At 46.6% G+C, this 23,962-nt stretch overlaps 1 protein-coding gene and 1 long non-coding RNA gene across 6 annotated transcripts in view; one reads left to right on the top strand and one right to left on the bottom strand.

Moving 5' to 3' along the window:
- LOC126072967 (uncharacterized) overlaps positions 1–18,495 on the top strand; it is a 38,940-nt gene extending 20,445 nt beyond the window's left edge. The window contains exon 4 of the long non-coding RNA XR_007516619.1: positions 18,424–18,495. This is a non-coding gene — a long non-coding RNA (uncharacterized LOC126072967). The remainder of the gene's footprint in view (positions 1–18,423) is intronic.
- HIVEP3 (HIVEP zinc finger 3) overlaps positions 1–23,962 on the bottom strand; it is a 119,688-nt gene that overhangs the window by 61,366 nt on the left and 34,360 nt on the right. Inside the window, exons 2-4 of one of the 5 annotated variants that reach the window (XM_049878960.1) lie at positions 14,477–14,599; positions 9,767–10,084; positions 3,223–8,805 (exon numbers count right to left, since the gene is read on the bottom strand). In XM_049878960.1, coding sequence (XP_049734917.1) covers positions 3,223–8,277 — 5,055 coding nt within the window. In that variant the 5' untranslated portion in view covers positions 8,278–8,805; positions 9,767–10,084; positions 14,477–14,599. Of the gene's footprint in view, positions 1–3,222; positions 8,806–9,766; positions 10,085–14,476; positions 15,747–23,962 lie in introns of those variants that run through there. The other 4 variants (XM_049878962.1, XM_049878961.1, XM_049878958.1 and 1 more) reach the window with 4 other exon arrangements.

Genomic DNA, 23,962 nt, shown 5'->3' on the forward strand with positions numbered 1-23,962 from the left:
GCATTTCCAGGAGTGTAGTTCTCATTCTACTTCATGTCACTGTCATATTGTCATTAAGGTCACAAGGACCCATGTTGTTTCCAGCCTACGGAAGAAACAACCATGTCTTCTGGTGCTGGGACAACTTAAGGATCACAGTACCCCACACCAGCTAGGGTGGGGCCAAGCTGAAAGGCACCTTATTGGGAAAGGGGATCTGAGCCCCAGCACCACATCGGCCACTGCAGACTAAGCTGCTTGGGGTGACTTCCTTCATCTCTCTGGGTCTCAGGGTCTGAGGGGCTGATTAGCCCACATTCTATGACTCAGTGACCCCCAAATGATCTCCTCAGAATTTTTGGTGGGGTGCACCATGGGAGGGTCTGGACTGCTGCTTTGGTGGAAGGTGGCTGATTTTTAGCAATACCCTTGGATTTCCAGAGGACAGCTTTTGTACTCCCACCTGGCCTGTGCTCTGGGCTGTCATGGCATAGCTAATGGGTCTCCCATTGGCTGAAAGGGCAGCTTCTCCCTCACAACCAGCTGTGATGTCTGGGCCAAGATGGAGTAAATTGGGTTTGGTGGTAATAAGCCACTTCACCACGGAGCCAAGTGTTGGAATTCAGCAGTGGGACCAGGGATCTACTTTGACTTTTAATAATAATAATTTAATAATAATAATATAGTATAGTATAAAACATTTCTGAGGACCAATGTGCCAAGCAGTGCTCTAAGCACACTTTGCATATTTTAACTCACTTAATTATTGCCACAGTCCTATGAGGTTAAGTATTACTATTATCCCTATTTTACAGATGAGGAAACCAAGGTACAGAGAAGTTAAGTAACTTGGCCCAAGGTCTCACTGCTCGTAAGTGGGGTAGCGGGATTCAAACCTGAGCAACTTGACAACCAAGTCCTTGTTCTTAATCTCCTTGCAACGGTGGTTGTCAAAATGATCTCCAAGGAGATAAAAGGAAGGTGAGATCTGGGAAAAGGAATGTGGATACAAAGCGGACTCATACATAAGCTTAGGTTTCTCCAGGCCTCATACACAGAAGAAAACCTGTGACCAAACTCAAGCATGATAGGGTGGCCCATACCTTCATGAAGACAGTTAGGAAGAGCTTCAAAATGCAAAGAGAGCCCAAGCCCAAAGGGACTTTTCAGAACTATTAATAAAGAATGGAAGCTACAGAATGGCAAATGTCAGTTCAGTAGAATAAAGAACTTTCTCAAATCACTATCCAAAGAGGGATGGGGATGTACTGGGAGGTGGTGAGCTCCCCATTACTGGAAAGAGAGAGAGAGAGATGTGATTGTAGGAAGATTTCAAGCCATGGACCACGTAGTTACATTAATACACCATCTTTGTGCATTTCTGGCAGGAAATGTGCCAGGAATCAAACAGAATATTCAAAAATAAAGTTCACAGGTTTCAGTTCATTTTAGTAACACAGCATTTTAAACAAATGATTGCCAAATCCAATTAAGCCAAATTAATTTCCTTTTTCTTAAATGGCCTGTTGAGTTTTTAGTTGTTATAATACAGGGGCAGCCTAGATCACTTGAAAGGGCTTTGGAGTGAGATCTAGTTTTTAAGCCAGGCTCTGCCATTTACTGTGTGGCCTTGGGGCAAGTTACTTAAATTCTCTGTGCTTTGGTGTCTTCATCCATAAAGTGGTGATGTGGCACCCTAACTTTCCAGGTGGTTGTGAGATTAAAGTTTAGCATAATACTGACACATAGTAAGTGCTCAAGAAGTTATAAGTATGAATATAATTACAACAGTATCTTAGGAGTAACCACAACCAGTAAGAGACACTGGAGAGCAAGTCAGTCATGATGTTTATGGCAAAAGTGGGCGTTTCATCTATGAATATCTGTATATTAGCAAGGGCTTCTAGAGAATAAATTTGGAAAACAGTTCTATGAATACTATCCAGCAGAGCTAAAAACAGATCCAATGCACATCACTCAGTGATAAAAGAGGAGGACATGAATGTATGGAAAGTTATGGAACACAGTTTTGCTCATTTATCTACAATATGAGTTTAGTTTAGGGAACTTCTGTCTGATTGGATCAAAGCATCTGCTCTGAAGCCAAACTAATGGACATCTTTAAATTTGCAATAATCTTTCAAGGTTATTTTTCCTCAAATAATTGAAAGAAGAAAAATGGAAAGGCTCTTTGGAGTCAGACAGGTCTGGTTTTAAATCATGGATGTGCAAAAAGTTTGCCTATGACCTTGGCCTCCCTTAGCCTCTGTGTCTCAGTTCTCTCATATATAGAATGGAGATGGTAGAGGTGAACATTTACCAGATTAAAGGGCCCAGGATAGTGCCAGCACAGTGAGGCTGATCAATAAAAAAAGATCAGTTCTTATTCCACAAATGCCAAGTCAAAATAACACATCATGTCTTGAATCCTTAAGCTGGCCTCGTAAGGGTACAGAGGCGTCTTTGTCTGAAGCAACCTTGGAATTACAAAATTTCAAACTTGCTGAGCTTAGAAAGCAGGGAACCAGTTCATTTCATAGCTCCTGATGCAGGCTCAGGTCAGAGGCAATTAAAGAGTAAGTACCAGACCTTAGTGAGGGGACAGGTGCTACCATACAACACAAATGAGTCAAACTTTGAGTGATATTGCCACCTACTGGTAAAGATGGATACTGCAGTCTAGCTGTATTTGTCATCTTAAATACTCACAGAAAAGGCAGAAGGAACATTTCAGGAATTGTTTGTGTCAAAGTCTAGAATCTCCAGAAATAGGAAGATTTCAAATGGCACCAGGGAACAGAAATACCAGATGCAGGGAATGAGAAAGGAAAGAAAGGACCAAAACTACAAGGGAGAACCATATGATGAAGCAGTGGTTCTTAAAATTGCTGCAAGCATTCCCATTACCTAAGTTTTCCAACTAGGTCCTTTGGAGAATCACTTTTTTCTTTGCTGAGGTTGTATCTTTGATTTTATAAGAGGCTAATGGAAAAGCAGGAACACTTTATAGCTAACTTCATTGGATTATATCTATTCCAATGATGGGAAAGACAAAATGACAAAGAAACTCAATGAACATGTTTCCTTGTAAGGTGACCAGTCACAGCTTCCAGAAAGGAAATCTGCCCAATCGGCTGGTTCTAGTTTTGCAAATGGGACTTAAGGAAGATGTGGCTTTAAAAGCTCAGCAGGATTTTTTTTCCCCCTCCTCAATTGTGAGAAGAAAAACAAGGCTGAACTTACCTCTGTCATGCGGGGCTTGCAGGAGCTGGATGACACAAGCCTTCCTGTCTCAGGATGCGGAGCTGTGGCCATGGTGTATGTCTCTTTGCTCACCTTCTGCTTAGACCTCAGGAGGGACAAAGCAGCTTTAGTGGAAACCCCCGGAAGGTTGGGGTTGTACAAACTTATGCACCAACCAGCGTAAACAGAGGACCTCCTATCTGCATGCTGGATGTGATTTGGCTTAATGTAGTTTAAATAGCACCAACTGACATTAGTGGTCGTGTGGAGGCTGGGGAACTGCAGTACCTTCTTTGAGTCCGTACCTTCTTGCAACTTGGCTGGTCTGGGGGATGTTTCTGACAGAGGCAGCGAGCTGGGAGGCATCTGTGGAGGGAGGTCAGGTTGTTCCTTGGAATCTTCCTTCTTTACACTCAATGTGGGCAACGATCTTCGGTGTGGTTTGCTAGATGGCTGGGCACATTCCTTCAAAACTTCTGAGCCTGGTGGTGTTTCATGGGGCAATGTAGGATGAGCAAGGGGAGGAAGCTCCTCTGGGTCAGATGGATCAGAGGATAGGCTAGACAGTGTTTCCAGCTCCCTCCTGCTCTGGCCCTGGCTGCCTATGTGGGATTTCTCTGGCCTCCTCCTATCCTCGGTGCTGGTAAGCACCACACTGCACGGTTTTACCAGCTCGAGTTTTTCATCTGCCTTGGAAGCCCCCTCTTCCTTCACTCTTTTTTGCTGCTGGGTTTCCATGGTAAGTTCGAGGCTGCCAGCTGGTGAAAGGACACGTTTGCTTCCCCCTGCTGTTGATGAACTCCCCTCCAGGCTCAAAACACTCTCTGATGACAGGCAAGTGCCTTTTCTTTCCAGTAATGTCACAGGCACTCTCAGGTATGGAGTTGGGAAACCTCTGCTTTGCTCTTCACTTACCCCAGCCAGTCCGGGACCAACCTCATATACATCTGTCCCACACACAGTTATCCCTTTGGATGCAGGCTCCTGAAACTTAGGGAGAGCCATAGTTGCTGAGCTGCCTTGAGACTGGGTGACCAAGATCTGGGAGAGGGTAGTGTACATCGCACTCCCATAGGACGGCATGTTGGTCTGAATGCGGACGGGCACAACCAGAGACACCATGGTGTCACAGGTGGGCAGAGTCAGTGGAAGTGCTGATGTGGGTGCTGAAGAGGTGGCTGGGGGAGGCATAGAGGGCACTTGGATGTCTCTGCTGTACTCTGTGCTGGGGGAGAGGCCAGCTGTTTCTGATGTCAGTGGAGCCAGGCTAGTTTTGACCTGGGGCAGATGGCTTCCCACATCACTGGGGAGTTGAAGGGCATACTGGGATTGTAGAGGCAGGAAAAACCCAGAAGACAGTGCTGAGGAGGTTGGGTATGGCATAGGTAGAAATGAAGGGGGCTGCCGGAAGTGGATGTTGGCAGGGTGAGGCATGAGCTGGGGTAGGTGAAGCTGGCCTGGATGCAGAACAGTAGGTTGGAGAGGAAGTGGCGGGGCTTGAAATAAGGAGGGAGGGAGGGGGGGCATGGAGTACGGTGAGGACAAGAGGCTGGACATGGCCTGGGTGGAGAAGAATTCTGAAGACTGTCCTGGTTCATGATGCAAAAGGTGCTGGAAGGAGAAAAGGGAGACTGGTGGGGACAGGTATGCTTTCTCATGCAGGGGCAGTTGGGCAATGGGTTGATGGAACACCTGCAGTGCTTCAGTGTAGGGCGGAGTGGACCCTAGAGAAGGTCTGTCTTGCACCTGGCCCTTGCCTCCTGAGTGCCCGCTATCTGAGGTGGTCGCCGAGGAAATCTGGGGCAATAAGCTTTTAGTAGATGATTTACTGGATGAGGGCTGTGGTTCTTCAATCTCCTGTCTTCCTTTGGGGATGGCCTCCAACTCTGTTTCTGGAGGCCTGCTCAGAGAGGCCTGTCTCACCAAAAAGCATTTTCTTCTTTCTGGAGGGGCTGCTGGAGCCAGTGGAGCCACTGGGGCTGGTGTGGAAGAGCCTGCCAAGGTCAAGCTGCCATAGTCAAATGATTTGCTTCGTGTCTCAGTCATCTGGGCAGAATGGGATAAGTTGGGGCTCTGCTCTGAGGCTGACCTGCGCATCTCTCGGGAGTGTGGGTGGTGGCTGGGGACAGTCAGCATGTGGGTGCCCAAGGGCTTGGAGCGTGGGTCAGATGAGGGCCCGGGGGCCTCGGTTTTTCCATGATCTTCTCTCTCAAATGAGGCTGAGCGGCTGGACCCACTCAGAGAAACACTGCTTTCCTGGCTTGGGCTGCGAGTCAGGGACATGGAGGACTCAAAGCTGGACTCCCCAGATGACTGGGCCAACTCTGCCAACCGCAGTCTCTTCTTTTTGGGTGGCAGCTTCTCAGCTGGCAGTTGGGCAAGTGTCTGACTGCGCTGGGGCCACTGGAACTCCTCTGTCTTCTCAGGCTCCTTAGGTGGTGGTTCAGGCTCAGTGTCTGGCCGGTCAGGCTCCTCAGTCACTAGGATCTCAGGAACCTGAATGTTGGGCTGGCGGACCAACCTAGGCTGCAGGGAGTGAGCTGACCTTCCGTGTGGGGCAGGAGGGGGTGGTGAGAACTGGGTCAGGGACTTGTCCTCCCCTTCCAGGCCACTGGGCTGCTCGAGACAGTCGGATTTCTCAAAGGAGCTGGTGTGCTGGATGACAGAAATTTCTTTGGAAGTTGTTCTCCTCTCCTTCCCTGATTCTGAACTGGACCCTGGCTTGGGAGTCCTTGGCTGGAAGCCCATGGATCCCTCCAAGGAGGGCACTGATTTACTTGGTTCTGCTGGTGACTTGGTGGACTCAAGGGGAAGGTTCAGGGCAGCATCTGATGGCCCGGGGCTGCCAAACTGACCTTTAGTCAGCTCAAAGGCAGGCGGCTCTTCCTCGTCTCCCAGGCTTTTCTCTTTCCGCCTTTTTCTCAGTGGAGTAAGTTCCAGGGTGGTCCCCAGCTTATAATGCATCATCTGGGACCAGGGCTCATGCTCAGCCTGACTTTTTTCAGCTTCCGAAGACGTGTGAGCACCTGCAGAGACGGGTTTTGTGATCTGAAGCTCTGAGCAATAGTACTTTTTATGGGCTTCGTAATTATCCCTTTTCTTGTACCGAGCACCACATATGTTACATTCATAGATCACCCCTTTAGTTTTCAAGCCCTTTTTGGTCTTTTTGGTGAGTTCACTTTCCTTGGGTTCTGATTCTTCTGCAGGTTTGGAGACTGTGTCTTTGCTGCTTGGTCCAGCCTCCTCAGAACTGTACTCTCCTCCCAAAGGTAGTTCAATTGCTGGCTGGCGTTTCAGCATCCGGGGGTGGGAGGTAAACACGTGACTGCGGCTCAGCGCTTCGGAGTCGGTGATATGGTCATCGAAGGAGTAGCTCCCTCGGAAGGTGGGATGGGGGGTACTGATAGTGCAGGCAGCAGAAGGCATTGAGTGGCTTCTCAGGAGAGGCACAGGGGGGGTGGTGTTGGGCGGGTGCTGGAGGCTCAGCAGTGATTGTTCCGGCTTCATTTTCTCACCATGGGATGACAGGGGCTCCCGATAGAGGCTGGACTTGGGAGACTCCATGCTGCTACGCCGTGACAGGGAGCTCCTCCTGGGCTTCACACTGTCGATCTCGCTCGTGTCCACCACGGCCTCATTGATGGTGATGAGCTTCGTGATGTGCTCGATCACCTGGGTCCGGGGCACAGACAAAGGCACCAGGCTGGGCTTGTCTTCGGTGGACAGGGGCAGGAGGGGCTGGGTCGAGGTGGAGGTCAGCATGGCTGTGCGCTGCCCGATCCTCCCGCACTTGCCAAAGATGATCTCAGCGTAGGACTTGGCGTTGGTGTTTGGGGGGCTGACCTGCTGCTCGGCACTCTCAGAGCGGGAGAAATAGCCAGACTCGGTGCTCCCTTTGCTGCCTGGGCTCAGAAACGCCTGCTCATCAATCACCTTTTTCCTCTCACTTAAGCGCAGAGCCAGTTTCTGCTTTATTGTGTGGGTGTCCTCAGGTTTATGGCTCAGGGGGTGCTCAGATGAGGGTTCTGAAAATGGAGTAGGGTCCTCGAGTGACTGGGATGTGCTAGACTGGGATAAGAAACAACGTTCGTGGCTGGAACCTTGGCTCCCAGAGCTATACAGACCGCTAGAAAGGAGGAGGTGCTTAGGTCTGGTGGAGACCTCTGTGGGATGACTGGTGGGGGCCCCTGTCTCCTCTTCTGAATCTGTGCTTTCTCCCTCAGTGGGCTCCTCAAACTCTTCCCCAGGGATCCTCTCCATCTCCAGGCCTGGTGGGTACATCTCGCTGCTCATCCCCGAGGCCAGGCCTGCTTTGATGCGGTGGGCATGGGACTTCCTGTGCTTGTAGAGGTTACTCTTGGTCTTGAAGGAGAAGCCACAGGGGCCACAGGGGTAGGGCCTCTCACCTGTGTGTGAGCGGATGTGTTTCTGGAGCACGCTGGGCTTGGCACAGGGCCGACTACAGTACTGGCAGATATACTTGCCCGGCTTCTGGGGTTTCTTCTCCTTCTTGTGCACCTCTTCTGTGGGCTTCAAGGATACCTGGGAGGGACGGGGCATGAAGACTTTGGGGATGCCAGGCAGGTCCTCGGGGGGGATGATGGAAGCATGGGAAGGGAGGAGCTGGCCCTGTGGATGGAGCCCAGGGGCCACGAAGGAGCCTGAGGGCCCAGGTCTCATGGGGTCAACCAGCTGCCATGTGGAGCCCTCCAGGAGATGCTCGGGTTTGCCGGGTGACATGAATGCTGGTGTCAGAGGGTGCTGCGGAAGCTGCGAGATGTGGACGGAGGCTTCGATGGAGGATCTCTTGGGGGGCTTCTGTTGCTGGCCTGTTTTCTCCTGAGAGCCTTCCCTAAGAACTGATGAGGAGCCCGGGAAGGGCTGCGGGGCTAGGAGCTCTTGGAGGGGGCTTTCTTGGGTGGCTGTGGTGGCACTGCCTGGGTATGGGGCACTGGATGAAACACTGGTCTGGATGACCTCTCCTTTAGTCAGCCGCTTCCGGGGACTTCCCTCAGCCTTCTTGGTGCCCTTGACACTTTGTTCAGGATCCATGACCTTCACGGAGACTTCAGATGCTATTCAGGGAGGGTCGGGGCAGGCTGCATTTATGGAGAATCTAAGTGTCCCAAGGAGGTGTCTGGCTTTGGCCACATTGGTTGAGAGCTGCAGAAGCCAAACCAAAGACAGCTTTGGGAATTTTTTGCAAGTGTCACTGGCTGTGAGTGGACTCAGAGCAGGTCATCAGGGTCCAAACCATATTGGTGAGGCAGGACCCTCTACTTCACAGACAGAAAATGCGCTAGCACTTTCTGCCTGAATGTCTGTCTTGAAAACGTCATGAAGGATGTCAATATTGCCATTGTATTATTTCAGTTGGCAGTGACAAGTGGCCCCCTAGGAGTCCCCTGTGTGCTACGCAGACTGTGGAAGGTTGGAGACGGCTGTGTCCATAGCCCAGTCATCCCTGGTCCTGGCACAAGAGAAGCCAAACTGGATGCTGAGGGTGGCTCCCTTCTGGTCTCTTCTCCCCTCTAGTCCTGTGTTGGAGATCAATGGCCGCAGAGGAGAAATCACACTCTTCTAGTGACCAGACCGAAGCACACACACAGAAACACACACACACAAAAGAGAAGAGAGAGTTACTGTGACTTGTCCACAGCCTAGGTAGCTCTGACTCAATGTCAAACCCATTTGATATTCCTAAAAGTTTAACCAGGGAAACTCAGCCAGAAATCCAAAGCCCCTAGCTCTATTTTCCCAATGGCCCCCATCCTTCCTTCACCTGCTTTCATGTAGGGGTGGAGTGACACAATGCCTGTTGTGTATCTGAGCACCATGGATGTGTGGGGTGGTGGGAGTAGAAAGCAGGGTGGAGCTCTGATAACGACAGGGCAGTCAGAGACAGGAGGCCCAGGTTCTACTCTCTGCTCTGGGATGAACTCCGAGTGGGTTTGAGGCTTATTTTGCCTCAGTTGGAGTCCCTGGGCGGTGCAAATGGTTAATGTGCTCAGCTGCTAACCAAAAGCTTGGAGATTCGAGTCCACTCAGAGGCATCTTGGAAGAAAGGCCTGGTGACCTACTTCTGAAAAATCAGCCATTGAAAACCCTATGGAGCAACAGTTCTACTCCTGCACGCATCGGGTCGCCGTGAGTTGGAGTAGACTCCATGGTAACTGGTAATACTTCAGCTGCCTAATCTATAAACCAGATAACAATTTCTGCCTCAATGCCCATCAGGGCCACAGTGGGGTCCAATGAAATATTGGGTGTGGATGCCGCTGTCGGAATGCCGGCTGGTGCTGCAGCTGGTGGTGGAGGTGGTGCTGCAGGGTTATTCATGGATGAGCTTTCCAAGAGGTAGGTTAGTTCTCAGGTTAGCATCAATCTTTAGCTGGCCCTGAATTTTGAAAGTGCTCATGAGAGGATGAATCACTTGCTTTTTACCTCCTTGCTAACCTACCTCCAGAGCCCGTGTTTTATGGTGATGCTGAAAACCACTCCCACAGCATATGGGAACATAGTCTAACATAGCTGTGATCACCTGATTGGTCAAGCAATTGTCAGGAGGAATGCATCCTGGCAGGTTCCTCCTACTTTACAGCCTTCCCTTGGCTGGTCAGTGGCCCAGGGATGCCCTGGTAGTAGCTTGGAAGGGGGGTCCTTGCTAAGCTGAGGAGTAAAGTTGGTCTGAATAGAAGCTCAGGTGTGTGCCTTCTCCTGTGGGGCTGCTGTCAGGAACAGCCAGAAGTTGGTCAGTCTAGGTTGGGCTCTTCCCCTCAGGAGCATGGTCAGAATTTTGAAGCTGGAAGTCACTGTGAACTTCATCTCATTCAACCACCTTACTTTCCAGTTGAGGCACCTGGGGACCACAGAGGAAAAGTGGCTTACTTAAGGGCCCACAGTTGCTAAGATTGGCACCTGAATCCATGCCTCCTGCAGAGGTTCATTCTCCAGCTACCTCTCAGGTGTCCAACCCATGAGTGAGGCCCTGGTTGAGTGTTCTGTGTCTCTGTGGCCTTCCTTCCACTCCTGTAAGTGTTGCCTGCCCCTGGCTTACTGACACTAAGCCCCCTTCATACTCTTGCCTTCATTTTACCAGGTGTTCGCCGATAAAGACATGAAGAGTTCAACCTCTGCACTTCAATAGGGGTGAATTACTTGAGTCAGAAGACTAACATGTCTGTAAGCCTCCAATAATTGTCTTTCACATGGCAGGACCTCAGACATTGTAACAGGCCATGGAAAGGCAGGTGATTCAATCTATTAGCTAAAAATTGCTCTCTGTAACTTTACTTCTTTTGTGTGTTTCTTTTCTATTTTGGCTCTACAAAGAATTGAAGGTAATTTACAACAAAATCATTTATAAAACAATGATAAATTATAAATAAATATAAGAAAAATATAAATTAGCATAACAAATCAGAACAAAAGAAACTGTAAATATGGCAGGAAGTCAAGTCTGGAGGGAAAACAAAGCAAACAAACCAAACAACACCTGTATACCAATCATAAGAGGTTCAGACTGTAGGCGTCCACTGAGTGCAGACATAGGCGCGAACCTACAAGACCCAGGAAGTCCCTCGAATTCTTACTTAACCGTTTACTTAACTCTTTGGCTCTTTTAGAAGGACTCATTCTAATCATTGTGACCAAGTGACACTAAAAAAATGGCCCACTTCTACTTTTGCTGGTTCTGAGCGTGTGTGAAATTTTGTCTATGGCGCCATGTTGGCCGGAAGTCTGTATGTGTGAAATTTTGATATAAACTCAAGTGACAGAGAAAGCGTTTTCTCCAGGGAATTGGTGAGGGTACCTGCAAAAGTCACCAGAGAAATGGGGTCAGAGATGGAAGGTTTCCCTGATGTGGGGTCCAGGTTTTCTGCCACTGAGGCCACAGCTGCCAGAAAGCCCTGGCTTAGAAGCCAGCTTAGAACCACAGGGAGAACTTGAACTTCAACAGGCAGTTGGCTAACATGTCTGACAGCTCAGCTCCCATTTCCATGGAAGTTACCATAGGTTTAGTTGTTAGAACAGCCTGACAGGGAAGAGAACAGGGCTTGCTGACGCTGGAGCCACAGTAGGGAGTGATGAAGAAGCCATCAGGGCTGAGGCCAGGCGGTCTGAAGCTCTGAAGCCAAACAGGAAAGCCCCTTTTGTATCCAACAAGTCTTGGGACAGCTGGCTGTGTCCCAAAGTGGACACCCCAGGGGCTTTACTAGAAGGATATGAGGAAAGAATTTATCAGGCAGACAATTCCACCAGTCTTGGCAGGAGGCCAGCTTGAATCTGACTTGGGCTCTAAACTGAGGAGTTTGGGCAATCAGCCAAGTTAGACAAGGCTGAGGCAAGGTAGGGGCAGGGGCTTGATGGTCAGTGCAGATCCCAGACTTGTGGGGCTTAGTAAAGCTCTTCTTTGCTTGTAATTTAATTACACACACCACCCCTCTCCCCACACCCCAATATACTTAAATCTGGTCAAAATTTTATTGAAAATAATAAAATATACTGATCTCAAAATGCCACAGCAAGCCTTCAATTGCTGGGACTCCAGAGGAGAAGGGCATAGGCTGGACAAGAAGCTAGCAGTAAGTATTCTCATTTAATGACTCTACAACAATACCAGTGCCCTTTCTACGAATCACTGTAAATGATACTGCTTGTGTGTGTGAGATGGAGAATTTTTCACCTGCAAAGAAAAGTAAAGGGGATTGTGGGCTCAGGTGGTGGAACAACCAAGGACGTGAGGACGAGGTCTGGGGGGCCAATCAGGAAGTGGTGGCCAGAGAGCCACAGGAGGAAGTCTGGATAGAGTGTCCGAGGTCGAGGGTGGGGTCAGAGGCTCTGGCTGGGAATGTAGAATGTGGTGGAGACTGAATATTCCTCCCATTGTCTGTTTCCTTTTCTACTTTTAGTGACTAAAGCCTCCCTGAGCTTTAGGTGGGTCTACGGCTACCCACCACCTCTCAACTGTCAGTTTGTTGCACTGTGGTGGCTTACATGGTGCTATGATGCTAGAAGCTATGCCACTGGTATTTCAAGTTCTAGCAGGGTTGTTCATGGTGGACAGGTTTTGGTGGAGCTTCCACACTAATATAGACTGGGAAGAAAGGCATGGCAATCTACTTCTGAAAATTAACCAGTGAAAACCTTATGGATATCAACAGTACATTGCCTGACTTGCTTTCTTTGGACGCATCATCAAGAGGGATTAATTGCTGGAGGAGGACATGATGTTTGGTAAAGCAGAGGGCCAGTGAGGACAAAGGAGACCCTCAGTGAAACAGGTTGGCACAATAGCTGCAATGATGGACTCAGACATGCTGGCAATTGTGAGGATGACTCAGCACTAGGCAACATTTCATTGTATTGTACATAGGGTTGCTATGAGTCAGAGTCAGCTTGATGGCAGCTATCTGTCTGTCTATCTATCTATCTATCTATCTATCTATCTATCTATCTATCTATCTATCTATCTATCTATCTATCTATCTATCTATCTATCTATCTATCTATCTATCTATCTATCTATCTATCACCATCCAATTGGAAACTATATTTTCCAGCTTCCCTTGCAGCTGGCCAATGTGCTGTATGAAACTTCTAGGCTATAGCCAAAAACACAAAAAGCTTTCTCATTTTCTCATAAAGGAGCATACAGAGAAAGGAACACATAGACGAGAACAACCTAACAGATTAAAGGACAAGAAGACTGGATGACCATGTGAAGAAAGCCACCTACCCCCTGGACTGCCTACCAGGGTGGATTTTTTATTCAGGACAGAAATAAACCATCTATGTCGTTAAACCACAATTCTTTGGTCCCTTTTGGAGCAGTTGGACACATACGCTAATTCTCACAGGGGAATAGTGTGTGATGTTGGGCCCTAAGAGGTTGAAGAGAGCTTGCCAGAAGCCCAGGCCTGGGAAAGGTGGGACACAGGGAAGGTGCCAGTACAGATAGGGGTTTAGGCCAAAATGACAAGATGTGAGGCAAGTGTTCAGTCACTACATCCACTCTCACTGCACACAGCATGGTGACTCCAAAGACAGTTTCTGACTCAGGCAGACTGCATTTGAAACTCTTCCACCTCTCACTGGGAATTCTAAGCCGCAATCTCCTCATTTATAAAATGGGGAAAATAAAAGTGCCAAGGGTGGATGAAATCAAGTCAATTCATAGTAAGCAGTTTGTATAGTGCCTGGCATGTAGTAAGTGTTCAAGAAATAACAGCCATTATTATTATTAGGGCAAGTATTTCTGCCTGTGGGGCTGCCATGGCCTTGTGGGAAGAGCCCTGGCTTGGGTTCTGATCCTGACTCTGCTGCTATTAGGCTGACAGATTGTCATGGGGCTTGAATGAAGCAATCATGTACGTGAAGTACTTGGCACACAGCCGGTGCCAGATAAGTGAGAGCAGAGTTGATTCTAGAGGTCAACGCAGGGCCTCCAAGGAAGCCAGCTTGATGCTGGACCACCATCTCTTGGCATAGGCTTTCTAAGTTCCCGCGGACAAGGGGAGCATTGGTCTTGAGCCACCCACAGTAACCAAATGGCCCTATTGGTGGAACAGGAACAAAGGCAAGAGACCGGGTGGTGACAAGTCTGATAGATCTGACCTTATGGGACACTCTTCAGATTGAATACTTCATAGCAACTTAGGGCTCAAGCTGCAACTGAAGGCAGTCATAGATTAAGAGCCTCACAATGATGGTACAAGGTTTCCCAGGTCAGTGGGTCCATGCCCTTGCCTCCATGGAATCCATACTAGACGGCTCTTCTTCTGAGGCTGGAGATTTCGGGAGCCTCCAGTGTACCTCTTGGTCACTAGGCCCCTATGATATAATGACCAGTCAGTGAGGCCCAAGGCACAGCATCACTATTCTGATGACAGGGCCCTGAAGTGGGGCCTTAGTTGCTGCAGAATGGATTAGTCACAACGGCACCAATTCTGTCCCTGAATTCATGGTATGTTCATACCTATGATCTCATTAGATTCTGGGAGGAAACATCCCAGAGAAGAGGCACGAGCTGCCCACAGAGAGCTAGCAAGGAAGTCTTCAGGCAAATTGAAGAAAATACCTGAGTCTTCTGATTCTGTTTGGGGCCATTTCCTCTAAATGGGAGGCACTACCTGACCCTGACTCAATCTCTCTGGGAGCCCAGCTTCACCCTCCACAGGGCAGACAGGTCCAGGCTGCAGCGAGCAGGGTGGTAAGCAGGGCACCTGATGAGATCAAGAAAGCTGAGTACCTGTGTCTCCTCCAGAAGTCGGCTGTCCCCTGGGGTCTTCACCTTTCTCTCAGCCTGTGGTTCCCTCCAGCAAGGGCAGAGGAGAGGCCTGGAGTTGCCTTGGCTGCTGTGGGACCCAGTGACCTGCAGCAGGAAGCCCCAGAATGTAGCTTGGTTGCGTGACTCTAGGCAAGTCCCTTCTCTCTGAGCCTCAATTTTCCCTTCCGTTAAGATGAAGAAGTTGGGCTAAATAATTTCTATGGCCACTTCCATCCCAGTTCTAAAATGTCTGGATTTAGGGCTCTAAGAGTAGGTGGAAGCATGGCAGACTGAAAATGTTGGCCAAGCTTCCTATTTCTCCCAGGCTGGCTGCAATACTGATCTTAAAATGGGAAATAATTCCACAAGGCAAATGAAGCCCTGAGTCCAGTAGGGAGTTAGAGGATTTTAGTCAGTCTTTCCAAATGCCAGGCTATAGAAAAGCTTATGTCAGATTTACATGGGGAATTTGGGATAATACTGATACTGGGGTCCTTTTCCTAGCTCCCCATTGCAGAGAAATTCAACCAACGGCATTTCAGTCCTGTCATAACTGGGTCCCACCGAACCCAGTCTCCTCTCTCGCCACCCTGCACTTAACACTCTGCATCGACTCTGGCCAACGTGCTATTGAACTCTGCCTTTACATACTGCTATCCTTCTGCAAAGGAGTCTTGGCACCATAGTGGTTAAGTACTCAGTTGCTAACCAAAAGATCAGCAGTTCAAACTGAATGACCACTCCGCAGGAGAAAGATGTGGCAATCTGCTTCTATAAAGATTACAGCCTTAGAAACCCTATGGATCAGTTCTACTCTGTCCTATACGGTCATTATGAGTTGGAATTGACTCGAAAGCAGTGGGTTTGGTTTTTGGTTTTCCTTTCACATGGGCTGCTCTCCTTTCCTGGCTTTCCCCACCTGCAATATCCTACCCATCCCTCATAGTCCACTTCACATCATCCTTCTCCACCCTGCACCCCTTATTCTCGACCCTTCTATGTCTTATCCCAGGGCTGGGGACAGCATTGATCCGCAGCTGCTCATGCACTGCTGTGGCCCAATGGGTGGTTAAAATATGAAAATGCTTCCATACCAGTTGGTATACAGACATTTTCCCAAGGCCTCTCCCCAGCATCCACCGTCTTTGTATGGGTCCCCCTAGACATTTCCATAGTCCAGCAACTACATGGTTAACATATGGCATAGCAGGGGCCTTGGATACTGGCTCCAAAGGATGCCTTTCGGAATAGTTTTGCTTGGGACACCAGCTGTGTGGCCCCTCCCTGTTGTCACCCCCACCCCCACCCAGACTGGTTCTCTACATTCCGTCTTCTCTTTCCCTAAGTTCATCCAGGCTCCCGTTTGGGGCTAACGTCCTAGGGCCTCTGAGGCCTTGGGAGGTCATCTCCATTGGGAATACAGGAAGTTCTCTGTAGGCTGCTGTCAGGGCTGACCTTCACGGGGGAACTGAGCCAGTTCCAGGTGCCAGGGGCTCCCCTGACGGGAGACAGGCTGAGGAAAGAGTCTGGAGGCTAATTCCACAGAGGAGTCAGGGAAGGCTCTTAGTAAGAACGTATGTTTGAACCGGGCCCTGAAGAACGGGGAAAATGTGGATGGTTAGATTTGGAAGAAAGGGACTATGCCAAGTGTAGGAGGCTCGAAGGTGGCCACAAGGAATGTTAAGTTTGCTGTTTCAGCCCCGGCCAGAGCTTTGGGGCCCCCAAGTGTCCAGGCAGACCTGCACTGGGGTGGGGTCTGATCACTGGTATGAGTTTCAACACACTCCCCCCTGTGCCTTAGAATGATGGGAAAAAGCCCCAGATCATGAAGTCTCAATTATGCCAGACAGATCTAATAGACCTGGGGTCAGAAACTGACCCTCAAAGCAGAAGGCGGACCCCATCCCCTCAGGGTGGGCAGTGGCATGCTGCTGGGCTGGACCAGGTTTTGGCAGGGAGACCAGCCTCTCACACCCTCTGATCTGCAGTCATTCACAGGAAACAGGCACAATTTAGGGTCTGGGGTCTGAGGGATCTTTTGTGTGGGGAGGAAGGTGTTTACAACTTATCCAATAGGTCAAACAGCACTGCTTGCCTGAGAATCCCAGGTTTTCTGCCCTTGGGTCAGGCCTGTAGCTTAGCTAGTTCATTTGCATTTTCTCTGTGAACTTGTCTCCCCCTAGACTGGGCAGGGACTGGGCCTTATTCATCTTTGTATTCGCAATGACTGGCATAGGACCCAACATTTAAAAAATACCTAACTGAGCACCTACTATGTGTCAGAACTATGCTAAACGTTAACATGTTGATCCTCACAATATCCCCTTCTTGCAGATGAGGGGACCGAGGTTCAAAGAGGTGAAGCTAATTGCTTCAGATCATACAAGAAAGGGGAGACGCCGGATATGAACCCCAAGTGAAGGCCAATGCCTGGGAAACCCCTAAGGGCCCTGACCTTGGTCAGTATCACCCAGATGGATTCTGCCTGCCTCTCTGGTACCCAAGCTCCTCCAGGAAATCTCCTCTGGTTAACTACAGCCACTTCCACTTATATCAAAGTCTCTTCCCCATAGACAATTCACTCTGCAGGACCCTATTAATGCAGGCTGAGTTTCTCGATAAATGTTTTTCTACCAACAATGAGTGGTGGATTATTCATTGTCTGGGAGGCTCTCAAATCATTTCCCTTGGATGATTGTGGTCTCTGTGTTCCTACTTTTCCTTCTCCTCTTCCCTCCCAGCCTGAGACCCAGACAGGGCCTAGAATTTCTGAGCACTGGGCAAAAAGCAAATTCTATTCATAGCAAAGAGAAACCTAGGCAATCCTGGTGAGTTATACCTTCCTAGTGCTTGTCTTCCTGCTACAGAGTCCAAGGACCAAGGCAGAATTGCTATCACTAGAGAGGATGAAGTCTCTGGTGACCTCCTCATGGGAAGCAGGAACATATTGCATAGTCAAGACCAAGAGAGAACTCCACTCCACCAGATGTGCAGAAGCCCAGACTTACCTCTGGTGCTTCGTGGCTGTGATAACTCAGGCAAAGATGGTCTAAGCCAATGTCTTGCATCTAGACTGAATGGCTGCACTCTTACTCTGTGTCAGGATTATTCTTAGTGCCTTACACAAATCAGCTCATTTATTGTTCACAGTAACCCTATCAGGTGGGTACTGTTACTATCTCCATCTTACAGGCAAGGAAATTGAGGCACAAAATCATATATATAATTAGTGGCAGAGCCAGAACCTGAACCTGAGCCATCTGGTGACCCCTCAGTGGTGACCCCTCAGTGGCGACCCTGGAGGTAGCTGGGGCTATGTCAGCGTTGCAAACAGGATTGGCTTAGATCTGAACTACAGTTCTTCTAACACTAATACCTGGAGTTACCAAATATCAGTTTTCCTTCCCATCGTGTGGGCTGGCTTTATTAAGAGTTTTTTCTTTTCACCTGAAAAAGGATCTACAGTGTTTAAGTCTTGCTCTCATTGAGACTAAAAATGAACTGAGATCAGGGACTGAAGCCTTGCCTCAACAAGGATTTGGTAAAGTCCAAATGACTGTAGTTAATTAATTTGCTAAATTATCTATTGTTATATATCTAGTTATCTATCCACCTACCTATCTCATCATTTATTTATACCCACCTTATTCCAGTAAGGATTAAAAGAGCCTTCTGGACACTCATGAGAACTCAGCAAGCACCTATGAACATAACTTGACCTATTTATCTTAAATGGCACAGGGAGTGTTTGTGGGTGAACGAGCTTAAGGAAGAACAAACCCTAAAGTGACAGGTTTGCAGGGTCAGGTTGGTCTGACCATTCTGCTAGCCTCTCACCAATGCTACCTAAGAAAGACCTGCATTTCACATTTTGTTCAGGGACCAGCAAGTCTCTAGCTCTTCCTCTGATGGCATTTTGTTTCTCATAGGTGACCATGGAATACAAGGCACCTACCTATAAGTGAGGACTACCTGTGGTCTCCACATTCTTGCTCACATGGCAAGATAGATTCAACTGTTCTAGCACTGATACAGCAGTTATAATGATCACTCTGCAACTCATTTCTTCATTTATTCACTCAGTCTACAAGCATTAGCTGAGCCCTCTCTGTGTCAGGCCAGTAATATGAAAAAAGACATAAATTATAAATCTTATTATAAAAGTTATGGTCTTACTAGTAAGATAACGTGGTGTCAACATAGGAGACAACAGTAACAACGGAAATAGAAGAGAGTAAGGAAGCCAACCCCAAATCTATGACCTGATTTACAACAAAGTCCCTAGGTGGCGCAAAACAGTTTGCATTTGATGCTAACCTAAACGTTGGTTTTTCTAACTTACCCAGTGGTACTGTGGAAGATAGGCCTGGCAACCTACTTCCATTAAGATTACTGCCAAGAAAACCCTATGGAGCAGGTCTACTCTGTAACACATGGGGTTGCCAGGAGTAGGAATAGACTCAATGGTAGCTAACAACAACAATTCATAACAAAGGTGCTACTGCAATTCAGTGGGGGAAATGATAGCCTTTTCAATAAATGGTGCTAAAGCAATTATAGAAAAAATATGTAAAACAATGAACCTTGACAACTACCTTACATTATGCACAAAACATTAATCTGAGATAGATGATAGACCTAAATAAGAAAGATTAAACAATAGAGATCCTAGAAGAAAACACAAGAAAATATCTTCATGAATTTGGGATTCTCAAAGATATCTTTAACAGTTCACGAAAAGCGCTAATTGTAAAGGAAAGGATTTATAAATTGGGTTTCATTAATATAAAAAACTTCTGTTCATTGAAAAACATCAGTAATAGAATAAAAGGGCAAACCACAGACTGGGAGAGGATATTTGCGATACATACTTGACAAAGGACTCTCATCCAGAATGTATATAGAATTCCTGTTGTTGTTAGGTGCCGTCGAGTTGGTTCCAACTCATAGCAACCCTACACACAACAGAACAAGACACTGCCCAGTCCTGCACCATCCTCACAATCTTTGCCATGCTTGAGCTCATTGTTGCAGCCACTATGTCAGTCTGTCTCTTTGAGGGTCTTCCTCTTTTTCGCAGACCCTCCGCTTTACCAAGCATGATGTCCTTCTCCAGGGATTGATCCCTCCTGATAATATGTCCGAAGTATGTGAGATGTAGTCTTGCCATCCTTGCTTCTAAGGAGCATTCTGGCTGCACTTCTTCCAAGATGGATTTGTTTGTTTCCTTGGCAGTCCGTGGTATATTCAATATTCTTCACCAACACCATAAGTCAAAGGCATCAATTCTTCTTCGGTCTTCCTTATTCATTGTCTAGCTTTTGCATGCATACGAGGTGACTGAAAACACTATGGCTTGGGCCAGGCTCACTTTAATCCTTAAAATGACGTCTTTGCTTTTCAATACTTTAAAGAGGTCTTTTGCAGCAGATTTGCCCAATGCAATGCATTTTTTTGATTTGTTGACTGCTGTTTCCACGGGTATTGATTGTGAATCCAATTAAAACAAAATTCTTGGCAACTTTGATCTTTTCTCCATTTATCATGACGTTGCTTATTGGTCCAGTTGTGAGGACTTTTGTTTTCTTTATGTTAGTGCTAGTATAATAAAATACCACAAGTGGGTGGCTTTAAAGAACAGAAATTTATTTTCTCACAGTTTAAGAGTCTAGAAGTCCGAATCAGGGCACAGGCACTAAGGGGAAGGCTCTCTCTGTCCACTCTGGGGGAAAACCCTCTTCTCAATTTCTTTATCATTCTTCGCAGCATTCCATTTGAGCTTTCTTGGTTCTGTGCCTAAGCTGCTCTTTTCATATCTCAAAAAGGATTAGGTTTAAAACATACCTTACACTGAGACTATCATTAACATAAAAAAAAAACCCTATTTGCAAATGGGATTACATCCACAGGTAGTTGCTGTTATCAGTTGTCTTTTAGTGGATTTTGACTCATGGTTAGGATTTACAACACATATTTTTGGGAGAAACAATTCAATCCATTACACAACCCAAATGCCGACAACAAATGGAATGGATACATAAATCATGGTATATTAATAAAAGGATTATTACACAGTAATAAAAAAAAAACAAAGTGCTGCTATAGACAACACTATGGATGAATCTCACAGGTATAACAGGCAAAGGAATCGAGACGCAGTAGACTACGTACTATATAATTGAATTTAATTGAAGTTTAAGAACATACAAAACCAATTTTATGGTGTTAGAAATGAGGACAGTGGTTACCTTCGGTGCAGTAGGTGGTATTGTCTGGGAAAGGGTATGAAGGAACTGTCTAGGGTGATATAAATGTTCTAACTCTTTATCTAGTTACATGTATATTACATGGGCTTACATATGTAAAAAAAATTTGAGTTATACACTTATGATTTTTGCAAATTATTTTATCTGTTCAACCTCAGGAGTCCCTGGGTGGCACAGTTAAACACTCAACTACCAGCTGAAAGGCTGGAGGTTCGAACACAGCAAAAGGCACCTCAGAAGACAGTACTGCCAATCTGCTTCTGAAAGGTCGCAGCCTTGAAAATCCTATGGAGCAATTCTACCCTGCATACATATGGTTGCCATGAGTTGGAATTGATTTGATGGCAACTAACAAAAACAACAGCTGTACTATCAATTAAAAAAAAAAGGTATGGACTTTTCACTTGAAAAATATAAATCCTTGAAGGACAGAGAAACGAAGACAGCTGAAAAGGTGAGGTAGATGCCATGATAGAAACAGGTCCTAAGTACAGGTTGGGAAGGGCTGGCTGCTAGTGTGGGGAGGGAGGGCTCACTAGTGTAGGCTTTAGAGAGATGTACACTGGGCTGTGAAGGATGAATGGGATTTAACCAGGCAGAAAAGGAGATTATGTGGGCAAAGACAAGAAGATGTTGGGGGAAGGTGGGTAGCTCAGTGTGGTTAGAGGGTCCAGCATGTAGAGCACAGTAGTGGGAGATGAGGCTGAGGATATGAATTAAAGGATACTTCAGATTTATTTATGTAAATGAACAAACATTTGTTGAGTAAATGAATGAGCTTTCCCACAGTCATGATACATCTATGTCTGGAATCACAGGACAGATATGCTTGGATGACAGCAAGTGCTGATGAGATATGGTACTTGTGTGGTAGGTCATGAAGTCAGTTTCTTCTAAAATTGTCAATTTCCTCAAAATCTGATGTCTTTCAGGCCTCACAATTCAAAACCATCCTTACTTGGTTACGACACTGGTGTTATGGATTAAATTGTGCTCCCAATATATGTGTTGGAATCCTAACCCTAATACCTGTGGATGTAATCCTGTCTGAAAATTGGATTTTCTTTCTTATATTCATTAGATCATGTTGGGTAGGGTAGGTTCTAAATCTAATCACTTCCAAGTTATAAGAAGAGCAGATTAGGCAGACATACACACACATGGGGGAAGACAGGTACCATCTGAGGATAACTTACAAGCCAAGGAACCAAGATACAACCAGGACTATCTACAAGGCAAGAATTTACACTGCTGAGACCCTGATTTGGACTTTTAATCCCAGAACTATGATACAGTAAATTTCTGTTCTGTAAAACCACCCACTTGTGGTATTTCTGTTACAACAGCACAAGGTAACAAAGTCAGATACTGACTTTCTGCTATGAAAGTTGAGGGATTTTTTTTTTCCCATTTATCCTCTCCCCAACTTCCACTGTACCTCACAATTTTTGATAGTTATATATTGTCTTAGGCTGGGTTCTCTAGAGAAGCAAAACCAGTAAAGCCTATAAATATATATATATAGAAAGAGATTTATATCAAGGAAACGGCTCAGATGATTGTAGAGGCTGGAACATCCCAAGTCCATGGATCAGAGTAGAGGCTTCTGATTCACACAGCCACAGGGGCTAGCGAACCCAAGATCAGCAGGTCGGAAAGCAGGACTCTTGCTCACAGGCTGTGAAGACCCATGAATCCCAAGATCAGCAAGTGAGCCACTAGCTCAAGTCTCAAGAACTGGAGGTCAGATGAACAGGAGCCAGCTGCAGAATCCAGAGCAGGCAATAGCCAGAATGTTCACTTATATCCAGATGCAGGTCACACATCCAAGGAAACTCCCTTTCAAGTGACTGGCTGCTCACAGCAGATCCCATCACGGGGGTGATCACATATAAACACTGAGAAGCATGGCTCAGCCAAGTTGATGCACGATCTTAACCATCACATATATTTTTGGTTATTCTGGAAGTTCCTCTAACACCTTCAGATAATATACTTATATTGTCATTTCCTGGTCTGTAAACTTTGGACAGTATTTATTAACTTCCTGCTATGAACAATGAAGAAATTTGTGTACATTCCCTTCTTTCCACCTCCCTGTCCCTGTCCACCTCCAAATTTTTAATAGTTACATATTATTACTTTTACATTATCAAGTTTTATAATATTTACATTCTGTTATATTTTATAATTAAACCTAATCTACAGGTTAATTCTAAAATTGAAGCTAATTGTCATGGATTGAATTGTGTCCCCCCAAAATATGTGTATCAATTTGGCTAGGCCACGATTCCCAGTATTGTGTGATCGTCCACAGTTTGTCATCTGACGTGATTTTCCTACGTATTGTAAGTCCTATCTCTATGATGTTAATGAGATAGGATTAGTAGCAGTTATGTTAATGAGGCAGGACTGAATCTATTAGATTGTGTCTTAAGCCAATATGTTTTGAGATATAGAAGTGAGCTGAGAGACATGGGGACCTAATACCACCAAGAAAGCAATCCCGGGAGTAGAGCACATCCTTTAGACCTGAAGTTCCTGTGCTGAGAAACTCCTTGACCAGAGGAAGATTGATGATAAGGACTTTCCTCCAGAGCCAACAGAGAAAGAAAGCCTTCCTCTGGAGCTGATGCCCTGAATTCAGACTTCTAGTCTACTAGGCTGTGAGAGAATAAATTTCTCTTGTTAAAACCATCCACTTGCAGTATTTCTGTTATAGCTGCACTAGATGACTAAGACACTAATTATCTAAGAGTAAGAACTCTCACTTCTGTTGAAGTAAAAGCAAAGAGATTTATTGAGGGTAATACAATTCGTGAATTGGGGAAACACAGGGCAGAGAGGAATCTACCAAGCATTCCAAAGCTTGGAGGGAGAAATGTGCTTTTATAGTAAAGATGGGGAAGGGGAGTGCATGATGGTCACGAGGTCACAAGGTTAGCACTGTCATCAGCAACTTTATTTTTAACTGTCTTCTTCCTGGAACATCTTGAGTAAACTTTTCTCCAACAATCACATTCCTGACCCCCTCACTTACTTATTAAAAGCTGCTAAACCACATTCCTGATCCCTACCATTATTTACTTAAGTGTGGCTTGGGGAAAGAGCCAGGCTAGTTAAACAAGATGATTGATAGGGGGCCAGAGTCTTCTGGTCTCATCCAGTCAGAGGCCCAAGGCCATATGCATATGAATGGGAA

This window comes from Elephas maximus, chromosome 3 (genome assembly GCF_024166365.1).
Source record: "Elephas maximus indicus isolate mEleMax1 chromosome 3, mEleMax1 primary haplotype, whole genome shotgun sequence".
Classification (NCBI taxonomy): domain Eukaryota; kingdom Metazoa; phylum Chordata; class Mammalia; order Proboscidea; family Elephantidae; genus Elephas; species Elephas maximus.